Source organism: Poecilia formosa, unplaced genomic scaffold (assembly GCF_000485575.1).
Source record: "Poecilia formosa unplaced genomic scaffold, Poecilia_formosa-5.1.2 Scaffold160, whole genome shotgun sequence".
In the NCBI taxonomy this organism is placed as follows: domain Eukaryota; kingdom Metazoa; phylum Chordata; class Actinopteri; order Cyprinodontiformes; family Poeciliidae; genus Poecilia; species Poecilia formosa.
The window spans coordinates 791,247-807,067 of record NW_006800099.1 but is presented as its reverse complement, the minus strand read 5'-3'; the positions used below and the strand labels follow the sequence as shown (position 1 = coordinate 807,067).

Sequence of the window (15,821 nt, the reverse complement as noted above, 5' to 3'; positions counted from 1 at the left end):
AAAGAAATCAAAAGGGGGAGAACTGATGACTGTGTTCACACCTGGTGTTAACATGGACAGTGACTGGTCAGGGTGTGAGTGGACAAGCCCAAAAACCACATTCAGTCACACCAGCTACATACAAATAAATATGTAACCTTGCTACAGAGTGGGCTATTAGGTGAGCGACGAATCTTAACGGTTCTGCTGATTGTACTTTAACATCACAAATACTTTCAATCACTTGCACTGTTATTATCCAGGCATCAACACGATTTAGAAAACTCCTCAACTGAGTTGGATTTTTTTGGTGCGATTCATTACTCTGGTAGCTTAACATGTATGAGAGAGAGGAAAGACATTAAAGAAAGACTATACAAAGCATAAAATGTCAGCGCTTGCGAAAAATATGCAATTAAAGATCCTGTCTTTAGAGTTTTCCTGATAATTGTTTAGTCATTTTTTAGAATAGCAGACAGCAGCTAGAAATTGTATTTCTAGACGTTTTTTTTTTTGTTTTTTTTACCAAGTCGTGTCAGTGTGTGGGCCCTTAACAGCATCCCAGAATTAATTGGAGTCAGCAAGCCGAACTAACGTGAGGTGAAGAGTCGCAGTCAAATCGCTCTGAAGTTGATTTGAGGAAAATGCATCTTGAGCTCACTCTTCCCTGTAAATAGTGCTGTCGCGTCTCTAAGGAGCGACGATCATCATAGTTTTCATTGGTAGGCAAAAAATAAGAATTGTAAATTCAGATTGAGAATGTTCTCAAACTCAAAACAATCTGACAATTTAATGGGGATTGTTACTTTTACAGCTTACGCATTTTTTTAAGGAATAGGTACAAAATGCACAACATAATGAAATGTATAACTGAATTCAGTTATTGTGTGCCGATGTAGCACTTCTCTATATCGGTGATGTAGTCGAGTCGCTTGTTTTAAAGGGTTTAATTTTTTCAAGCAGCATCTGTGCTTATTGGACTCCATCTCTGCAGATGCAGATATATTGCAAAGAACCTGGGATAGATAGATAGATAGATAGATAGAGATATATGTGTGTGTGTTAAACAGTTTTTGCCACTTCTATTTTTATTTCTATTGAAGAACCCAAACTATCATGACATCCATGCCCATGTTGCAGATTCTCATGAACGGATGTCTGTGCCAGGTGTGTAAGGGGTCAGTGAGGCTCTGCATTTGATGAACCAGGAATTGTTTTGGGGAAAACTGTACATTTTCTCAGGGAATAACTCCTCTGATTGCTCTGCTTTTATGTTTTCGTAGCTATTGCATCTAAATGCATAATACAGTAACAGAATAATCATACGTGACATTGTATTTACAATCCTGAAGCTGAAAGAATTGCGCTGACGTCACGTGTTGTGTAATTATTCTCAAGTTCAGGAGGAACTGATTAAAAAATTGTTCGTAATAATGATTGGGAGTAGAGTTTTCTGAAAAGAAATTACTTTGAAATGATGTTTCCATGTACAGAAAAGATTAGACTCTGCAGAATATTAGTCATGGTGATTTTTTTATTTTTTCTGCTGATCCCCATTTTGTTTGTGCTGGGCCGGTAACCGGTGACTAATGCTTTTCAACGGAAACTTGGACAATTTAGCGTGTTTTTCGCTAAATACAACTTGTGGAAATGAAATATGAGCACGCTGAGGAAAACAACGTGTTGCATCACACACCATATGTCAACAGACGTTCCAAGGAATTTGGGTCTGTTTTTACTCTGTTTTAGGCGCCTCCTTTGGGTTGCGCTGATTGCGTTCGTAGTTTTAGTTCTGGTCCAGCAGTGTTTAGATGTACGGTGCTTTTCAAAATGTTTTACCCTACAACTACCATTGTACAGGGATTTTACATTGCTGAACAACAAAGTAGAAAAAGGAACATAATGCAATACATGCGTTTAGCATTCTTGCAACCCCCTCTACTCTCGTACCCCTAAATAAATTCCAGTGCAAGAAACTGCAACATTAAAAATCTACCAAAGGCATGGTTGTCCATGTGAATCCGACAGAACAGGCAAGCGGCGCATTAATCCGTGAAGAAAGCCATTTCTAAAAGTGGGATGTAAGGAGCCGTGTTTTCATTTTGGCAGTTTGCTAAGCGAACGCTGTACATCGATCTGAACACAACATCCTCACTACGAAATATGGAGGTGACGGCATCACATTGTGGGGATGGTTTTCTTCAATATTTATTAGGAAGTCTTGAGTTTTGAGCCATATTACAAAAAAAAATAAATAAAATGTCTATGTTTGGATGTGCAAAGCCGGTAGAGAAATACCTTAGCAATTGCAGCAAAAGGTGGTTCTGCCAATTGTGTTTGTGAAAAGTTTTGAAAACTATTCCAAACCCTCCATTTATTAATTTATACGTGTTAAATTTGTAATTTGAGGAAAGAGTTTAAGCGATGTGAATACCTTTTGAGAAAAACTCTTAACATCAACAGCTTGTCGATGTTAACAATACTTAGTTGTGGTGAATGCAAAATCATTTCTACATCAGATAACAAGCCCTGTTTGATTTGGCTTTAAAACATNTAAAAAAAAAAAAAAAAAAAATTCTATGTTTGATATGTGCAAAGCCGGTGGAGAAATACCTTAGCAATTGCAGCAAAAGGTGGTTCTGCCAATTGTGTTTGTGAAAAGTTTATATGTGTATGTTAAAAAAATATTGAAGCTTTCTTTGTCAGATGTAGTTCCTAATAAATATTTGCCAATATCTTTGCAATTTAGTTACATTGACTCCACTTCATAAATTGCTTAGCGCAGCATGTTTATGGTAATTACTCTGTTTTTCTTCTTTCCGTCTCCTCAGATCATGATTCAGAGGGGAAACGTGTTCAAGACATGCTGTCTACAATCGACAAACCACAGGTTGGCATGAATACGGCTTTAAAATCCTGCACACTGTTGCACACGGAAGCAGACATGTAACCACTTTCATCAATCACCTCCTTGTCTGATGCAGCCATCTCTGGCGCTAATGTCTTTTCAGTGTGTGCATCTCCTCACTGGGATGCATGTGAAAACTAAACGCCATACTGACGATATTGGCAGCGGTGACTTGTAGCAGTTTCTGCCACAGCAAGTGATATGAGCTGTTCTAACCGTGGCCACACGAGGGCAGCACCTTCCCATCCATGCCACTGAGTTTTTATTGCAGCTTTATTGGCTCAAGAGACACTGAAGACTGAAGGGTCTGGGTTTTTTTTGGTGCCTCAGGGGAGTTTCAGATGAGTGAGTATGTTGTGTAGGCACAGTTTGGGATAGAAAAAAAACCCCCTGCGTACTCATTTGAGAGTTTGAGCAGCAGGCTGTGCAACTGGGTCATTTAACATTGTCAGTTTATGACAGGAGTGTTGTAAACCAGTGGGATATATTTATGACATACTGTGAAATGTAGTAAAAATGGTAATGGAGTTAAATGAGAAAGATTTGGGATTGAGATGCTGTTGACGCCACCGTTTCTCCTCGGATGCCACCTGCAGCTCATCATTCTCAGACTGTGAGTTTACAAGAGAAGTAAACGGGATTTTCTATTAAACTCTAGCAGTTTAGTTTTTCTCCCTCACATTCACTTCTAGTTCCTATACCGATTTGACAATACTTATATTTTTTTAATTTAATGGTTACATTTACTAGTGTACAATATGACCATTGACACATTCACACTGGGACATGTTGCTGACTTGAATTGGACAATCTTTCTCTTTTGTGGACTCCAAAAACTATGGAAGCTGAATTGGGTTTTGCTGACAAGTCAGTCTACAGTAGGAACCATTAGAGTGAAAAAGACTCAAAAGTGAGCTGCTTTCAGTGAAGCTGAGGCTTAAAAAAAAAAGGCAGTGAGAGGAAATCTACATTAAAAAAATATACATTTCACAGAAGTTTTTTTTTTTTATGCTACGAATTTTTAACAAACGTCATATTGTTTGCTGAAGGTGTCTAACATCCAGGCGCGGGCTGCTCGGCTGTCCTGGGGCCTTCCAGGTGGGCTGGTAAACAGGCACAGTAACGGGATGCCCGTCTCCTGCTCCTACGAGGTTTCTCTCTCAGACAAGGGAAAGGATGGAAAATATCGCCTTATATACAGGTAGTGCACTAACCCAATGCTAAAGCGATCCAGGACATGTGCTTCTTGCGCGGCACGTCTACGGTATTGATACGACGTTTCTCATTTGTAAAAATTTCAGTGGAGAAGAGTTGGAATATCATCTGAAAGACCTAAGGCCAGCGACAGACTACCACGTACGGTAAGGACTCCAGCTGTGCGTCAACATAGTCGGCTGCATGTCATGGTTAACTCTCGCTCTAAGCTTTGGTGCGTCTTGTTGCTTTTAGGGTTTCAGCGTTGTACAACTCGGTTCGAGGCTCGTGTTCAGAGGCCGGCTCGTTCACCACACACTGCAGCGTCCCTGATGTCCCGCTACCCCCGAAGCTCTCTCACCGCACAAAGACCAGCCTCAGTCTACAGTGGAAGGTACGGCAGAATGTCGCGCATGCCAACGCAAGAGCTTGTGTGCTCTTTCACTTTTACAGAAACACAATTACAAATGTGTCCTCCTCAGATTTTAGTTGTTGCACCAACACAAAGAAGTCCCACACGTATGAGATGGAACGGAAATGAAATATGGTTCCAAGAAATCCATCCATGTTTGCAGTTTTTCCCTGCATTGACTGTGACCAGCAGCTGTTGTGTCACCTGCTGTCCTGATTAGCACTTTTCTTGACCAGCTCATCAGTTTAGGTGGACAGCTGTGCAGTGGAAGAGTTTTGTTGGCTGCATTAGATTTTATTTAGGGGTGCCAGAATCAAGCGAGAGGAATGGATAATGTAGGATAATATGTGTTGGTCTGACATTAAACCCAGATCAAATATGTCAGAGTGGCACAAATACATTTTACGAAACACTGAATTTTACTGGTTTGCATATTAGGGGCAACTCTTCTTTTAAAAGTTGTTCACTTTTAAAACTCTTAACACATTTTTATTCGTTGGCCTTGAACACGCTTTGAGACTTTTGCTCTTATTTCAGTATTATTGATTTTGTTTTTTTTCCCTTTTTGTCCTTTCCATATTTTGAATGTTCACTGATTTTACCTGTACAGCAATTTGTCACAGACTTGTTGTAGTAATTGGTACTTTATGTCATTCCTTTTGTCCATAGATATGATGTTCCATATAAATCTTTCATTTTTAGAGGAAGAAATGTGTAGGAACCCTGAGTAAACCAGTCTTTTCTCCACATGGTAAAAAAGAAACGGTTTTCAGTAAAGAGACATTTTCTTTTACTTCTAATCGTTTATGTTCCAGCTAGTTTTTATTAGCCCCCATAGCCATTAATATCCGCCTTTGCCTGCGTCTTCACTGACCCCCGCGCCCCCCGCCGAGGTAGTTTTTACGCCCCTCTCCCTGTCACTGATAAACAGTGCCATCAATCACCCAGACAGGATGTAAGGTCAATCACAAAACCACGGCAGGTATCCTATGAGCCTCATTGTCAGGGTCTTTCATCCTGGGATAAGCTCTCATTCTCTCTTTTCTCTTGTCTCCGTCTCTTTGTCATCCACAGCCTCCAGGCGACAACGGATCCAAGATCACAAACTACCTGCTCGAGTGGGATGAGGTTGGTCTGTCCTTACTTTTACCATTAAAAACAAAAGAATTAAACGGGTATATATATGAACACATTTCTTGTAAGAGTATTGAAGGGTTCAGAGTTACAGCATCAGGACTGTAGAGTCACTACTCGATCAATACTCCATGTGTCGTCCTGTGTTTCGTCTTTGTCTTTCCAGTTATTTTTTTGTTTATCATTTCGTATGTGACCGTTTTTGTCCTCTGCAGGGAAAGAAGAACAGTGTTTTCAGAGACTGTTACTTTGGGAACCAGAGACACTGTAAGCTGACACGGCTGCAGCCCGCCTGTGGCTACACGTTCAGACTGGCTGCAAATAACGACATCGGCACAAGGTACTGCATCCCGTCGCCGAATATACAGATGATCCTTATTCCGTAAATACGCTGGCAAGCAAGTTAATGTTCATGTACAGTCAATGCATTATTGAAGACCAGGCATCTTCACCTGCATCCTGCATTTTGTTTCGCTTCAGGGTTTAAAAAAAAAGAAAAGAAAAGAAAAATCCCCATTTCTGCATCTCGTTCTGTTTGCATCGGCTTTTTAAGTAACAAAAACAAACAAAAGATAAACAACCAGAGATGTGTTTCTTGTTTTGTGTGTGCAGTGGCTTCAGTACAGAGGTGGTGTTCTACACCACGGGCACGCAGCCCCCTCTGCCCCTCGCGCCGCGGCTGGTCAGGGCGGGGGTGTCCTGGGTGAACCTGGAGTGGGTGCGTCCCGAGGGCAGCCCCACCGAGGAGCAGCTCAAATACACACTCGAGATCCAGGAGGACAACAGCGTGAGTGGCAAAAACGAAAAGAGGGGGGGGGAACCCAAACGCAATGAAAACCTCAATCTTTCTTTTAGCAAACAGAAAAGCTGTTTAAGTTTTCATCTTTTTATATTGAATTGTTCCAAGTCTTATTTGCTTCTGTATGCATGTTATATTTTTAGATTTTTTTTATTTTTTTTTTTTAGAAAACTATGCATTTTAAAAAGCTTCAACAAAAATATTAAAAACACACAAAGATCTTATGTTCTCCTCTTCTCTGACTTGCACAGATTAAATAATAATCAAACTTTATTTGTTGCATTTATCATACGGTCATTCTAATATTACTAAAATATAAAACACGCACAAAAAATATTCTGTGTTTTTCCCCCACAGGGAACAGATTTTTATCCAAAGTACACTGGAGAAAACTTGACCTGTACTGTACAAGGCCTGAAGAGAAGCACACAGTATAAATTCAGGGTAAGTGAAAACACAACAAAAATGTGTGCATCTGTTATGTTTGTTTGTTTGTTTCATTTCACCATCCAATTCTGGTAATGTTCAGTTGTTGGTGAGTAAAGAAGAAACTGTTTATTGGATGTGTTCACATAAGTAGTGCGTTTGTACAAACAGGCAATTTCCTCCACAAATGGATAAAGTGCTAAAATAGCTTTAAAATGCTTTACTTATTTGCTAAAGTATAACATTTTAAAAGATGCTGACATTTGTTTTTTAACTGTGATTTTTAGATGAACTGTTTTGAACTGTGATTCTGAATCTGAGGTACAAGTAAGAGGAAACCTGGGTTACTTTTATAGCTACTTATAAGAAATCTTGTAATAACTTATTGTAAAGCAAGTGGGGGAAATATGTAATTTGCAAATTCCATATGCAAAGGTTTTGAGTTTCAAGCAGGTGCTTCTTTGTCTTACAGTACTCAGTCTTGCATTAACATGACATTGATGTCAACTGCGATTGTATTTAAGCTTCTGACTGCATTGCAACAATTCTGCCTCCTTTTCCAATTAGAGTAAAAAGATGCTCCAAACAAACCCTAACCCACCCAATTGTCGCTCACTCAACATCCATCAATCCAAAACGGCGTGTGGCGTTTCGCCGCTAGAAATTGCCTGCTGTTTACGAAGGGGAACGAGACAATCCAGCAGCTAGCTATCTATCTATCAAGTTCCCTAAAAGCCACGATGAAAACTGTCCATAATGTGGGGACACTGTGAAACATAATGTACCAGCGGTTCGTCCCTGTAAGTGCACTTGCATGTCCTTTATGGTGCAATCATCTCCAATAACACTCCCAAATGTGCTTTCATGCAGACGGGTAGATAAGGCTTCTGATGTCTGAGGACATGGTGACACGTGGTCATGTGCAAAGAGGCGATTCGGGGCTCTTTTGCATGTATCCCCCCCTCCCACCCCCGCAGTACTTCTCATCCAGTGTGAATGTATGGGGAATGAAAGAAATTGATTGTCAAATTGGAAGGGCTGGTTCAAGGGAGTACAGCAAGAAGATAAAAGCAAGAGAAGAGCAGGAAAAAAGGAGCAGATTGTAATGGCAGCTATTTTTCCAGAGGAGTCTCTTTCCCTTTCGATAAGATTCCTCCCTTCGTTTACCCCCTCGACTTGCTTTCTTTGTTCGCCGTCCTTATTTTCATTGTCTAATCGCTTGTTGCCAGGCTTCTCCCCGCCTTGTTTTTTTTAACTTTCCGTTCTCTCCGTTGTGCAGCTGATTGCGTCAAACGTGGAAGGAAAAAGCAGCCCCAGTGAAGTGTTGGTTTGCACCACCAATCCAGACAAACCCGGCCCTCCGTCGACACCCAGGGTCACCGGAGTGACGCCTCATGGCTTCACCGTCACATGGGGTAATTGTTGGACCCGTTCAAATATTCAAACACGTACTTATACCGTTAGATGGGCATATTGATGTATGTGAACTGCATGGGTCCAATAGAAATTGCATTTATGAGCCATTCTCGTCTCTAATGTGTTTTGTGGCTCACAAAACAAAGCGGATAAATGATATTTCTCATGACATATCTTTGATTTTGTCTTGTATTGAATGCAATCTGATCCAGTGGATTCCATGATGACTAAAACCTATTTATTATTAATTCCTCCTACAGATCCACCCCTGGACAACGGGGGCTCAGAGGCCCTCACTTACCTCCTCGAGATTTCTGAAGGATGCTCCGAAGGTACGTGTAACGCGCAAGACAAACTGCTGTTTATTTTTTGATCATTTTCTAAAACTATGCATCTGTATGCATTATTCACTTTATAAAATTAGACTTTTTTTGTTCTACCCACAATGCAGTGTTTGTCTGTACGGCAGGAGTTGAGCAATCCTCTAGGTTAAGTCAGTCTGAACTTTAAGGAAGTCAATAGATTATGACATGCATAAAGTTATTATTTCCATTTAAGTGGAACGTTGGATGAAAACCGTACATTTTTGAAGTTGCAAAGAATGAAATGAGTTTTAAACGGAGGCAGATGCTGAGAATCCATTACTTGAATAATAAAGTAAACATGCGACTGCTACCTCCAGTTAATATGTGAAAAAATATTTAATTATCTCAGTTTACATGAAAAGATGTTATGCGTTTCAATACTTTATTTTATTTTTTTTAAAGTTCTGCCTTCCACAGACATTTCACGGCACGCACTTCCCATTAACAATTTAAAAATCGACACGCAAAAAAAGAAAATGTTGTGTAGGCATAAACGGGATAATGTGACATCGGGACAATATCTGCAGTCTGACTACAAAGACGGGTACAAAACAGCAGGGGATTAATTGTGTGCAATCTTCTGCATGAATGTGACAAGTGTTGTAATTGTGTGTTCTGCGCTGTGTGTGTGTCTGTGTGTGTGTGTGTGTTCGATGCTGAGCAGCGAGCCAGTGGGAGGTGGCGTACAGCGGCCCCGCGACAGAATGCGTGTGTGAGCGGCTGACACCGGGAACCGTTTACCGCCTACGTGTATGTAGCATCACCACGGGAGGACACAGCCCGGTAAGACACACACACACACGCACACACGCGCACACACACACACGCTTCACTGCAGTGACTGATCAACTTTGGATTGTCATGGTCACAAACACAATTGAGGCCCAAGTCTATAAAATCCAGGGTCCACGTTGGCTAAAAATGAACTTTTTGTTGTTTTTTGGAAATGTGCTGACATACTTACAAGCAATCCTTTCACATCCCTGTCTTAGCGGTAAAATCGGACATTCCTCATATATTAATTTCTTCATTTTTTTTTTTTTTTTTTTTCTTTGACAGTGCACTGTTTGTGTTCCGGTCCGTACATCAAGTGTCCCACCAGGACCCTGTCAGCCGCCGCGGATCGTTGGGAAAGCCAAACACAAGGAGGTCCAGTTAGAATGGGGTGAGTCCAGACGGACACGTATACGTGGCGTTTAGCTTTATTTACGCTTTTCGCAAAAAGCAATAAAATTGCCTCCTGGCTGCCAAATGCGTTCTGCTGGCCAGCTCTAATATGAACCAAGTCAACCCCTTTTTAGCCTAATCGAGCTCCTATTTTGCCCATTAAATGCCTAACCCTCCCCTCATATCCAGGCCAACTCTCGTAATGCCGGCCAATTATTGCAAATTAGCGCCGTTATCTGTTGGCAGCCAAAGAGGCTTTGCAGCGTGCAGTGCTGAGGAAGTTCTTTCTTTAACCAGTCTGATACAGCTGGTCACATCGCTAATCAGTTCAGATGCAGGCAGTGCTGCTGCAATTACTGGTTGAGCTGAAGGTCGGAAATAATGCGTCGGAGGGTATCCCCCTGATGCCTGGACGTTGGCCGCTTTCATCCCTCTGCAAGCAAACTGAAGCAGATGGCGCCTGAGAAAAAAACAAAAAAAAAACAACTGCTGATCACTCAGCTACACCGATGCAATCATAATCTTAAATGACCCAATGAGTGTTCAATTAAAACCCTGAACATGCTACAGTACGGCGCTTTGCAGAAGTATTCCTATGCCCTGAACTTATCAAATTTTCAGATTGCGACCACAAACTTGCATGAAGTTAAGTGGCGAGGATACATGGTTTGCAAATGTTTGTTAGAAATTCGAATTGCTTCTTTTACTTAAAAGAAAATCCAAAGCAGTCACAATATTTTCTGGACTGCAAATCTCTCTGGAATATAAGTCCCACCAGTCCAAAAAATGCATAGATTTTTATCTTTTCAAACATTTTCTGTCCAGGCTTATTTTGCAAAAACGGAAAATAAATTTGGTCACAATACGTGTGCAGGACTTGTTCACACCAAAAAGTCTTGCACCTGTAACCGTGGCGAAAAGTGACTGAATATAAATACTAAGCATTGGAGGCTAAATACAAATCTGTGTCATACGTTTCAGATTTTCATTTGTATATTAAGTTTTTAAGCCTTTTTCTTTAAAGTTTGTGATTTTAAATTGACAAGAGGGGAAGTATGTTCAAGGGGTTACAAATGCTCTTGCAAGGCACAATGCATGTACTTCAAGGATTACTTAAAATTGATTCAATTTGATCATACATATTTAAAAATGCTGCTTTTGTCTCCGATTCGTCCTGTGATATGATTCTAGATTCCCCTGCCTGTGAGGGAGTGTGTGAAGAGTGTGTGTACAGCCTGGAGATGAGTGAGGGAGAAGCGAAGCCAGCAGAAGTGTACCACGGCCCGGAGCTGCAGTGCACGGTTGCTAGTTTGCTTCCTGGTGCGACGTACAGCTTCCGGCTAAGGGCAACCAACGAGGCCGGGGTGAGAAACTCGCTTGCTTATTGCTTATGTTGGCAGCAGCATAAGCAATGACATAGTACACATTACATTTCTGTGAAACGGGAACCTCGAAGGCAGTTTTTTAATGCATTTTATGGCTCTTTTTCTTATCTCCACTCAGTCTATTCAGCACATTGGATCAATAGTAGCTTATAAATTGATAAGGAAACATGCCTGAGAAGCAGGGTTTCATGTAATTCGGTCCTACTTTCCTAGACTGACTACCCAGTGTTGCTCTTAGAAGCTTATCGGTTCCACAGGGCAACTATAAGGCCTGATTGATCATCTATTGACTCAAAGGTTGAATTAGTTCTGTTATCTGCAGCCTTTGCAATCTTACAAGCCATTTTTTGTCTTCAGTCCAGCTAAATAACACTTGTTTAGAGTTGCATATGTTACATGACCTTTGATTCTTTGCACGTTTTAGCCAAAATTATTAAGAGCTGTTGCAGAAAGTTGAAGTTGCAGGCCTTTGGACAAATGCATCAAAACACGTTAACGGATAAAAAGACCAGCATGCATGTGCTGCTTGCATACTTGAAGTGAACTGTGAGCCTTTTGTCAAACTTGTTACATCAGTTTCAAAAATGTTCACTGTAGCAGTGTGTAAATGACAAAAAATGTTAGATATTTGAAATGGCAAACATTTTAGTCTTGTGATCCAAAATGGGGGGGAAAAAATTGAAAAACAATAATTGATTGTAAATTTGAAAAATATATTTTTTTGTTGGTGTGTCTTTTAGTTTGGGCCATATTCTGAGCCGACAGAGGTGACGACTGCAGCAGGACCTCCTGGCCAGTGTGGGGCGCCGCTCATCACGCTCACAAGTAACACCTGCGTGACGCTCAACTGGGAGGTGAGGAAAATGCAGTCACAGAGCTTAACATGCTAAGAAGAACCAACCAGAAGATTGATAAATATATATCAGCTAAAGTGATGTATGCAGAATTCTCCTTTTACTTTGACTTTCAGCCGTTTTTATTGATTCTTCTCAAGAATGCAGCAAATGTATCAGAAGCAGCCAAGTATGAAATTGCAACAAGGATTACCCAGCAGTGCTTCCATCATAATCAGACTTTTTTTTTTTCTCACCTCAGACACAAAATAGATGGCGAGAGTGTGGATTAGTAGGTCAGCAGCATTAGCTGAGCTCAGAGTAGGAGGGATGAAATCCAAGCCCAACAGGATCTGCTTGCATGTTTATGGTAATATAAATCAAAACTCAAATTAACTTTTTAAAAATGTTTATTATGTGTTCAGATATCAAATATATATTTAGTGTTAAGTTAATATTAATGTATTGATATTATCTCACCGTGTCCATAACCTGATCCATTTTATTTTACCAAAGCAAAATATATTGGGAATATCTACAGACAAAACTAATTTTGACAGCTTTGATGCATTGATCCATACAAAACTAAAGTAACTTTGGCTCCAGCACACAACAAATGTGGAATCCCAAATAGGGCTCTTTTAATTGTTCAGATTTGCCATTTATTAGTTTCACTTCCTGGAACCTTTTACAGGCTGTGAATACATTTCGGCAGGCTTTATTTTAAATAGTCTTGAAGTGTTGCATTTAATATAATAAAAATTTACACTGTGACATTATTATGCTGTTTTATTCCAGACAAAATTAATAACCGCAAACTCTCTTCTGAGTACCAGGAGAAGAAATGACAAAAAGCTGTTAAATAAAAGCCACAAAAGGTCATTGCTTACTAAACTGTTTCTGAGTGCTCTCCGAGAGCCTTTTCATACAACATTTTATATTCCTGTAATGTAATATTCAAATATTTTTTGAAAACAAAATGTTTTTGGTGTTCATAAGTTGTAAGTCTTAAGACTTACAACTTATGAACACCATAAGTTGTAAGTCAACTTATGGTGACTTACAAATCTGTCAATTGTAAGTCACCATTGTCAATTCTGTTGGAATTGACAGAAATAATGGAAAATGTGTTATTGGACTTAAATATAATGAAGTTATACAATATCCAATTTTGAATTACTGGAAAAAAATTAAAAATAAAACTTTACAGTTTAATTTATTTATGCAGCGAATGCTAAATGTACTTCCTGGGCTCAGAAAACACACTGTTTTTATTGGAAATAACTAATCTTGTCCCTCACATCCATCGATGCTTATAAACAAAAGGTTAATTCGACTTGAAAAACAATACCACTCATACCAGGCGTCAGATCTGAATAGGTTAATGTCAGGTTTCCAGAGGTTCCGTGAGCTGAACGCGTGTTTCTGTGTGCTGCAGAGCCCCGAGGGCTCGGGGACGGACATCTCGGAGTATCGACTGGAGTGGGCGAAGGAGGACGAACCCTGGGAGCTCATTTACTGTGGCTCCGCCACACAGTGCGAACTGTCAGACCTGACGCCCGCTACGGATTACTGCTGCAGGCTACAGGTAACGGAAAGCGAAAGCTGCGCTTGCATAGTAGATCTGTGGACACGACAGAAACACAAAGAGGCAAAGGCTGAGATCAAAGAGGGGAGCCGCGCGGAGGCGTCGTCTGGACGTAATTGCAGAAACCTGCACAGCATGAAAAACCCTGAAGGAGCTTCAAAAGCGTAAACACAAAATGGAGACAGGAGACCAGGGATGATGGCCGATTCAATTTGTGCTGCAATTCTTAATCTGGTGCATAAATAACCACAGTGTGTTTAGTTCTCATACTCTGTGAGTGTGCATTTATCTGACAAGTTCACACGCGCATACACACGCACCTACACAGGCCTCTGTAGCTTTGAATCCAATAACGGCATGTTTTATGGCTCCCTTCTTTATTGGCTCATTTATAACACTGGGACATCACAAGGTCAGCTGGCAGTCGGCATCACTGCCTGTGTGCTCATGTGATGTCGTAGTGAGTTTCTGTGCATTACAGTATGTGCTTTGCGCCAGCTTGTTCCACTTTTTGGTTTCTCAAGATAACGTGCAAGAAAGATTCATGACGGACTCTAAACTCGGTTGATCTTACACGGAACATGGCGTTCTGTCTTTAAGTGAGCAATAACCTCAGGCCTTTTTGACGCCGACTGTAAAGGAACAGCCTGCAAAAATGAGTAGCCTCTAACTCCTTTAAAGTCTCTCCTTTTCCTATTTGACACTTAAATTGACTTACTGGTTTTCAGCTAAGTTATGGAGGGGAAACTCAGTTTTTCCAAGTTTTTCACGTTACCTTTTAACCCGTTATGTAGCATAAAATGCTTCACCCTCCCCCCCCTCCCCCCATTTTGTTTTGAAACAAAAATCTGGAAAAAAAAAGTAATGTGCACTTCCATCAGTTCCCAAAAACACCAAAACGTTCAGCTTTGGTCTCATTTGACCCTTATGTGGATTGTTGCAAACTTTACAATACTTCTCATCTTTCTCCTGAAAACTTCTGTTTTCTAGTTGTTGTTTTTGCAGATTTCTTTTTTTGTCTGTTAAAAAATAATAATAAAAAAAAACATTTATGCATTTCCTTCCACTTCACAAATGCACCTCTTTCTAGTGCTCTACCACATACTATCTCAATATAGCACATTGTCATGGGAAAAGCACGAGAGCCAAGTATGCAAAGATTACCTCACCTTTAACGACTTTCCTCATCAATAACGGAGTCGCACCATCCCATCTCTCACTCCCAGATATTCCCTTTATGCGGTTCGTCTCTCTCATCTTCCTGTGCTTCTGCGCTTTGCTCAGGCGGTGAACCAGGCTGGCGCAGGTCCATACAGCGAGAGGGCGACTCTCCGGACCCCGGCGACGCATCCCGACCAGGTCTCCACCCTCACTCTCCTGGACCTCCCGACATCCTCCGAGGCGGGTTGCTCCTCATCCACTTGCCTCCTCCTGAAGTGGGAGATGCCAAGCAGCAACGGTTCGGAGATCTCCTCCTACATCATCTCTGTCGACGACCAAACCGTCACCGTGGAATCGGGGACGAGTCACCTCGTCACGGGCCTGCAGCCAGACACCGAGTACAGGTAACCGTTCGCTCCGGACGTTATGCTGCAGAGTCCTGATCTCGAGTCGAATCGGCACATTCAGGAGTTGCTTGAAAGTTTGTCATGAATTTTAAACTTAAAAAAATAAATATTGTTTTTAGTCTTATATTTTTTATTTTGGTGTGTACAGATGTGATTAACCCCAACATAATCCTGGCTACTACAGATTTTTTTTTATTTTTGGAAATGTGTAAAAACTCAACGATGCCACTTAAATCACACAAATGCACTACAGCTTCTGCTAAATTTCCACATCGCTTCTCAGATATTGCAGCAATGATGCAGTAGTGGCTTTATGTAATCTCATGCTGTGCTATGTGGACACTCTGTCTGTGCCAATGAATATCCAGTGTCGTTCACTAGTGATGTCGCTCCAGAAAGGAGAATCCAATCCGTCTCCTAATTAAATTAAGCTAATATTTATTTGGAGGCACTTGCAGCAAAGAGCACTTCCCTTTCATTCCCAGATGGCCAGGCAACCAAAGCGTTTATTACACGCTCTGAACAAAAGGCACGAGAAGTGACTTGCATACCTCGGATGTGTGACGATGACTTGGCGTTTCACAAAAACGTATGTACCTAAAATGCATCATTAGATGCGCTGAAATTCATTTCAAGATCAGAAACGG

General features: G+C 40.9%; 1 protein-coding gene across 5 annotated transcripts in view; it reads left to right on the top strand.

Annotated features, from left to right (window-relative positions):
- fndc3ba (fibronectin type III domain containing 3Ba) overlaps positions 1–15,821 on the top strand; it is a 71,859-nt gene that overhangs the window by 38,113 nt on the left and 17,925 nt on the right. For 3 of the 5 annotated variants that reach the window (XM_016677710.1, XM_016677708.1, XM_016677711.1), the window contains exons 7-23: positions 2,811–2,869; positions 3,937–4,088; positions 4,189–4,248; positions 4,337–4,475; positions 5,568–5,621; positions 5,843–5,967; positions 6,240–6,414; positions 6,784–6,870; positions 6,956–6,961; positions 8,132–8,267; positions 8,529–8,600; positions 9,298–9,416; positions 9,693–9,798; positions 10,992–11,164; positions 11,926–12,039; positions 13,457–13,606; positions 14,891–15,171. In XM_016677710.1, the coding sequence (XP_016533196.1) occupies positions 2,811–2,869; positions 3,937–4,088; positions 4,189–4,248; positions 4,337–4,475; positions 5,568–5,621; positions 5,843–5,967; positions 6,240–6,414; positions 6,784–6,870; positions 6,956–6,961; positions 8,132–8,267; positions 8,529–8,600; positions 9,298–9,416; positions 9,693–9,798; positions 10,992–11,164; positions 11,926–12,039; positions 13,457–13,606; positions 14,891–15,171 (2,008 nt within the window). The remainder of the gene's footprint in view (positions 1–2,810; positions 2,870–3,936; positions 4,089–4,188; positions 4,249–4,336; positions 4,476–5,567; positions 5,622–5,842; positions 5,968–6,239; positions 6,415–6,783; positions 6,871–6,955; positions 6,962–8,131; positions 8,268–8,528; positions 8,601–9,297; positions 9,417–9,692; positions 9,799–10,991; positions 11,165–11,925; positions 12,040–13,456; positions 13,607–14,890; positions 15,172–15,821) is intronic. The other 2 variants (XM_007564509.2, XM_016677709.1) reach the window with 1 other exon arrangement.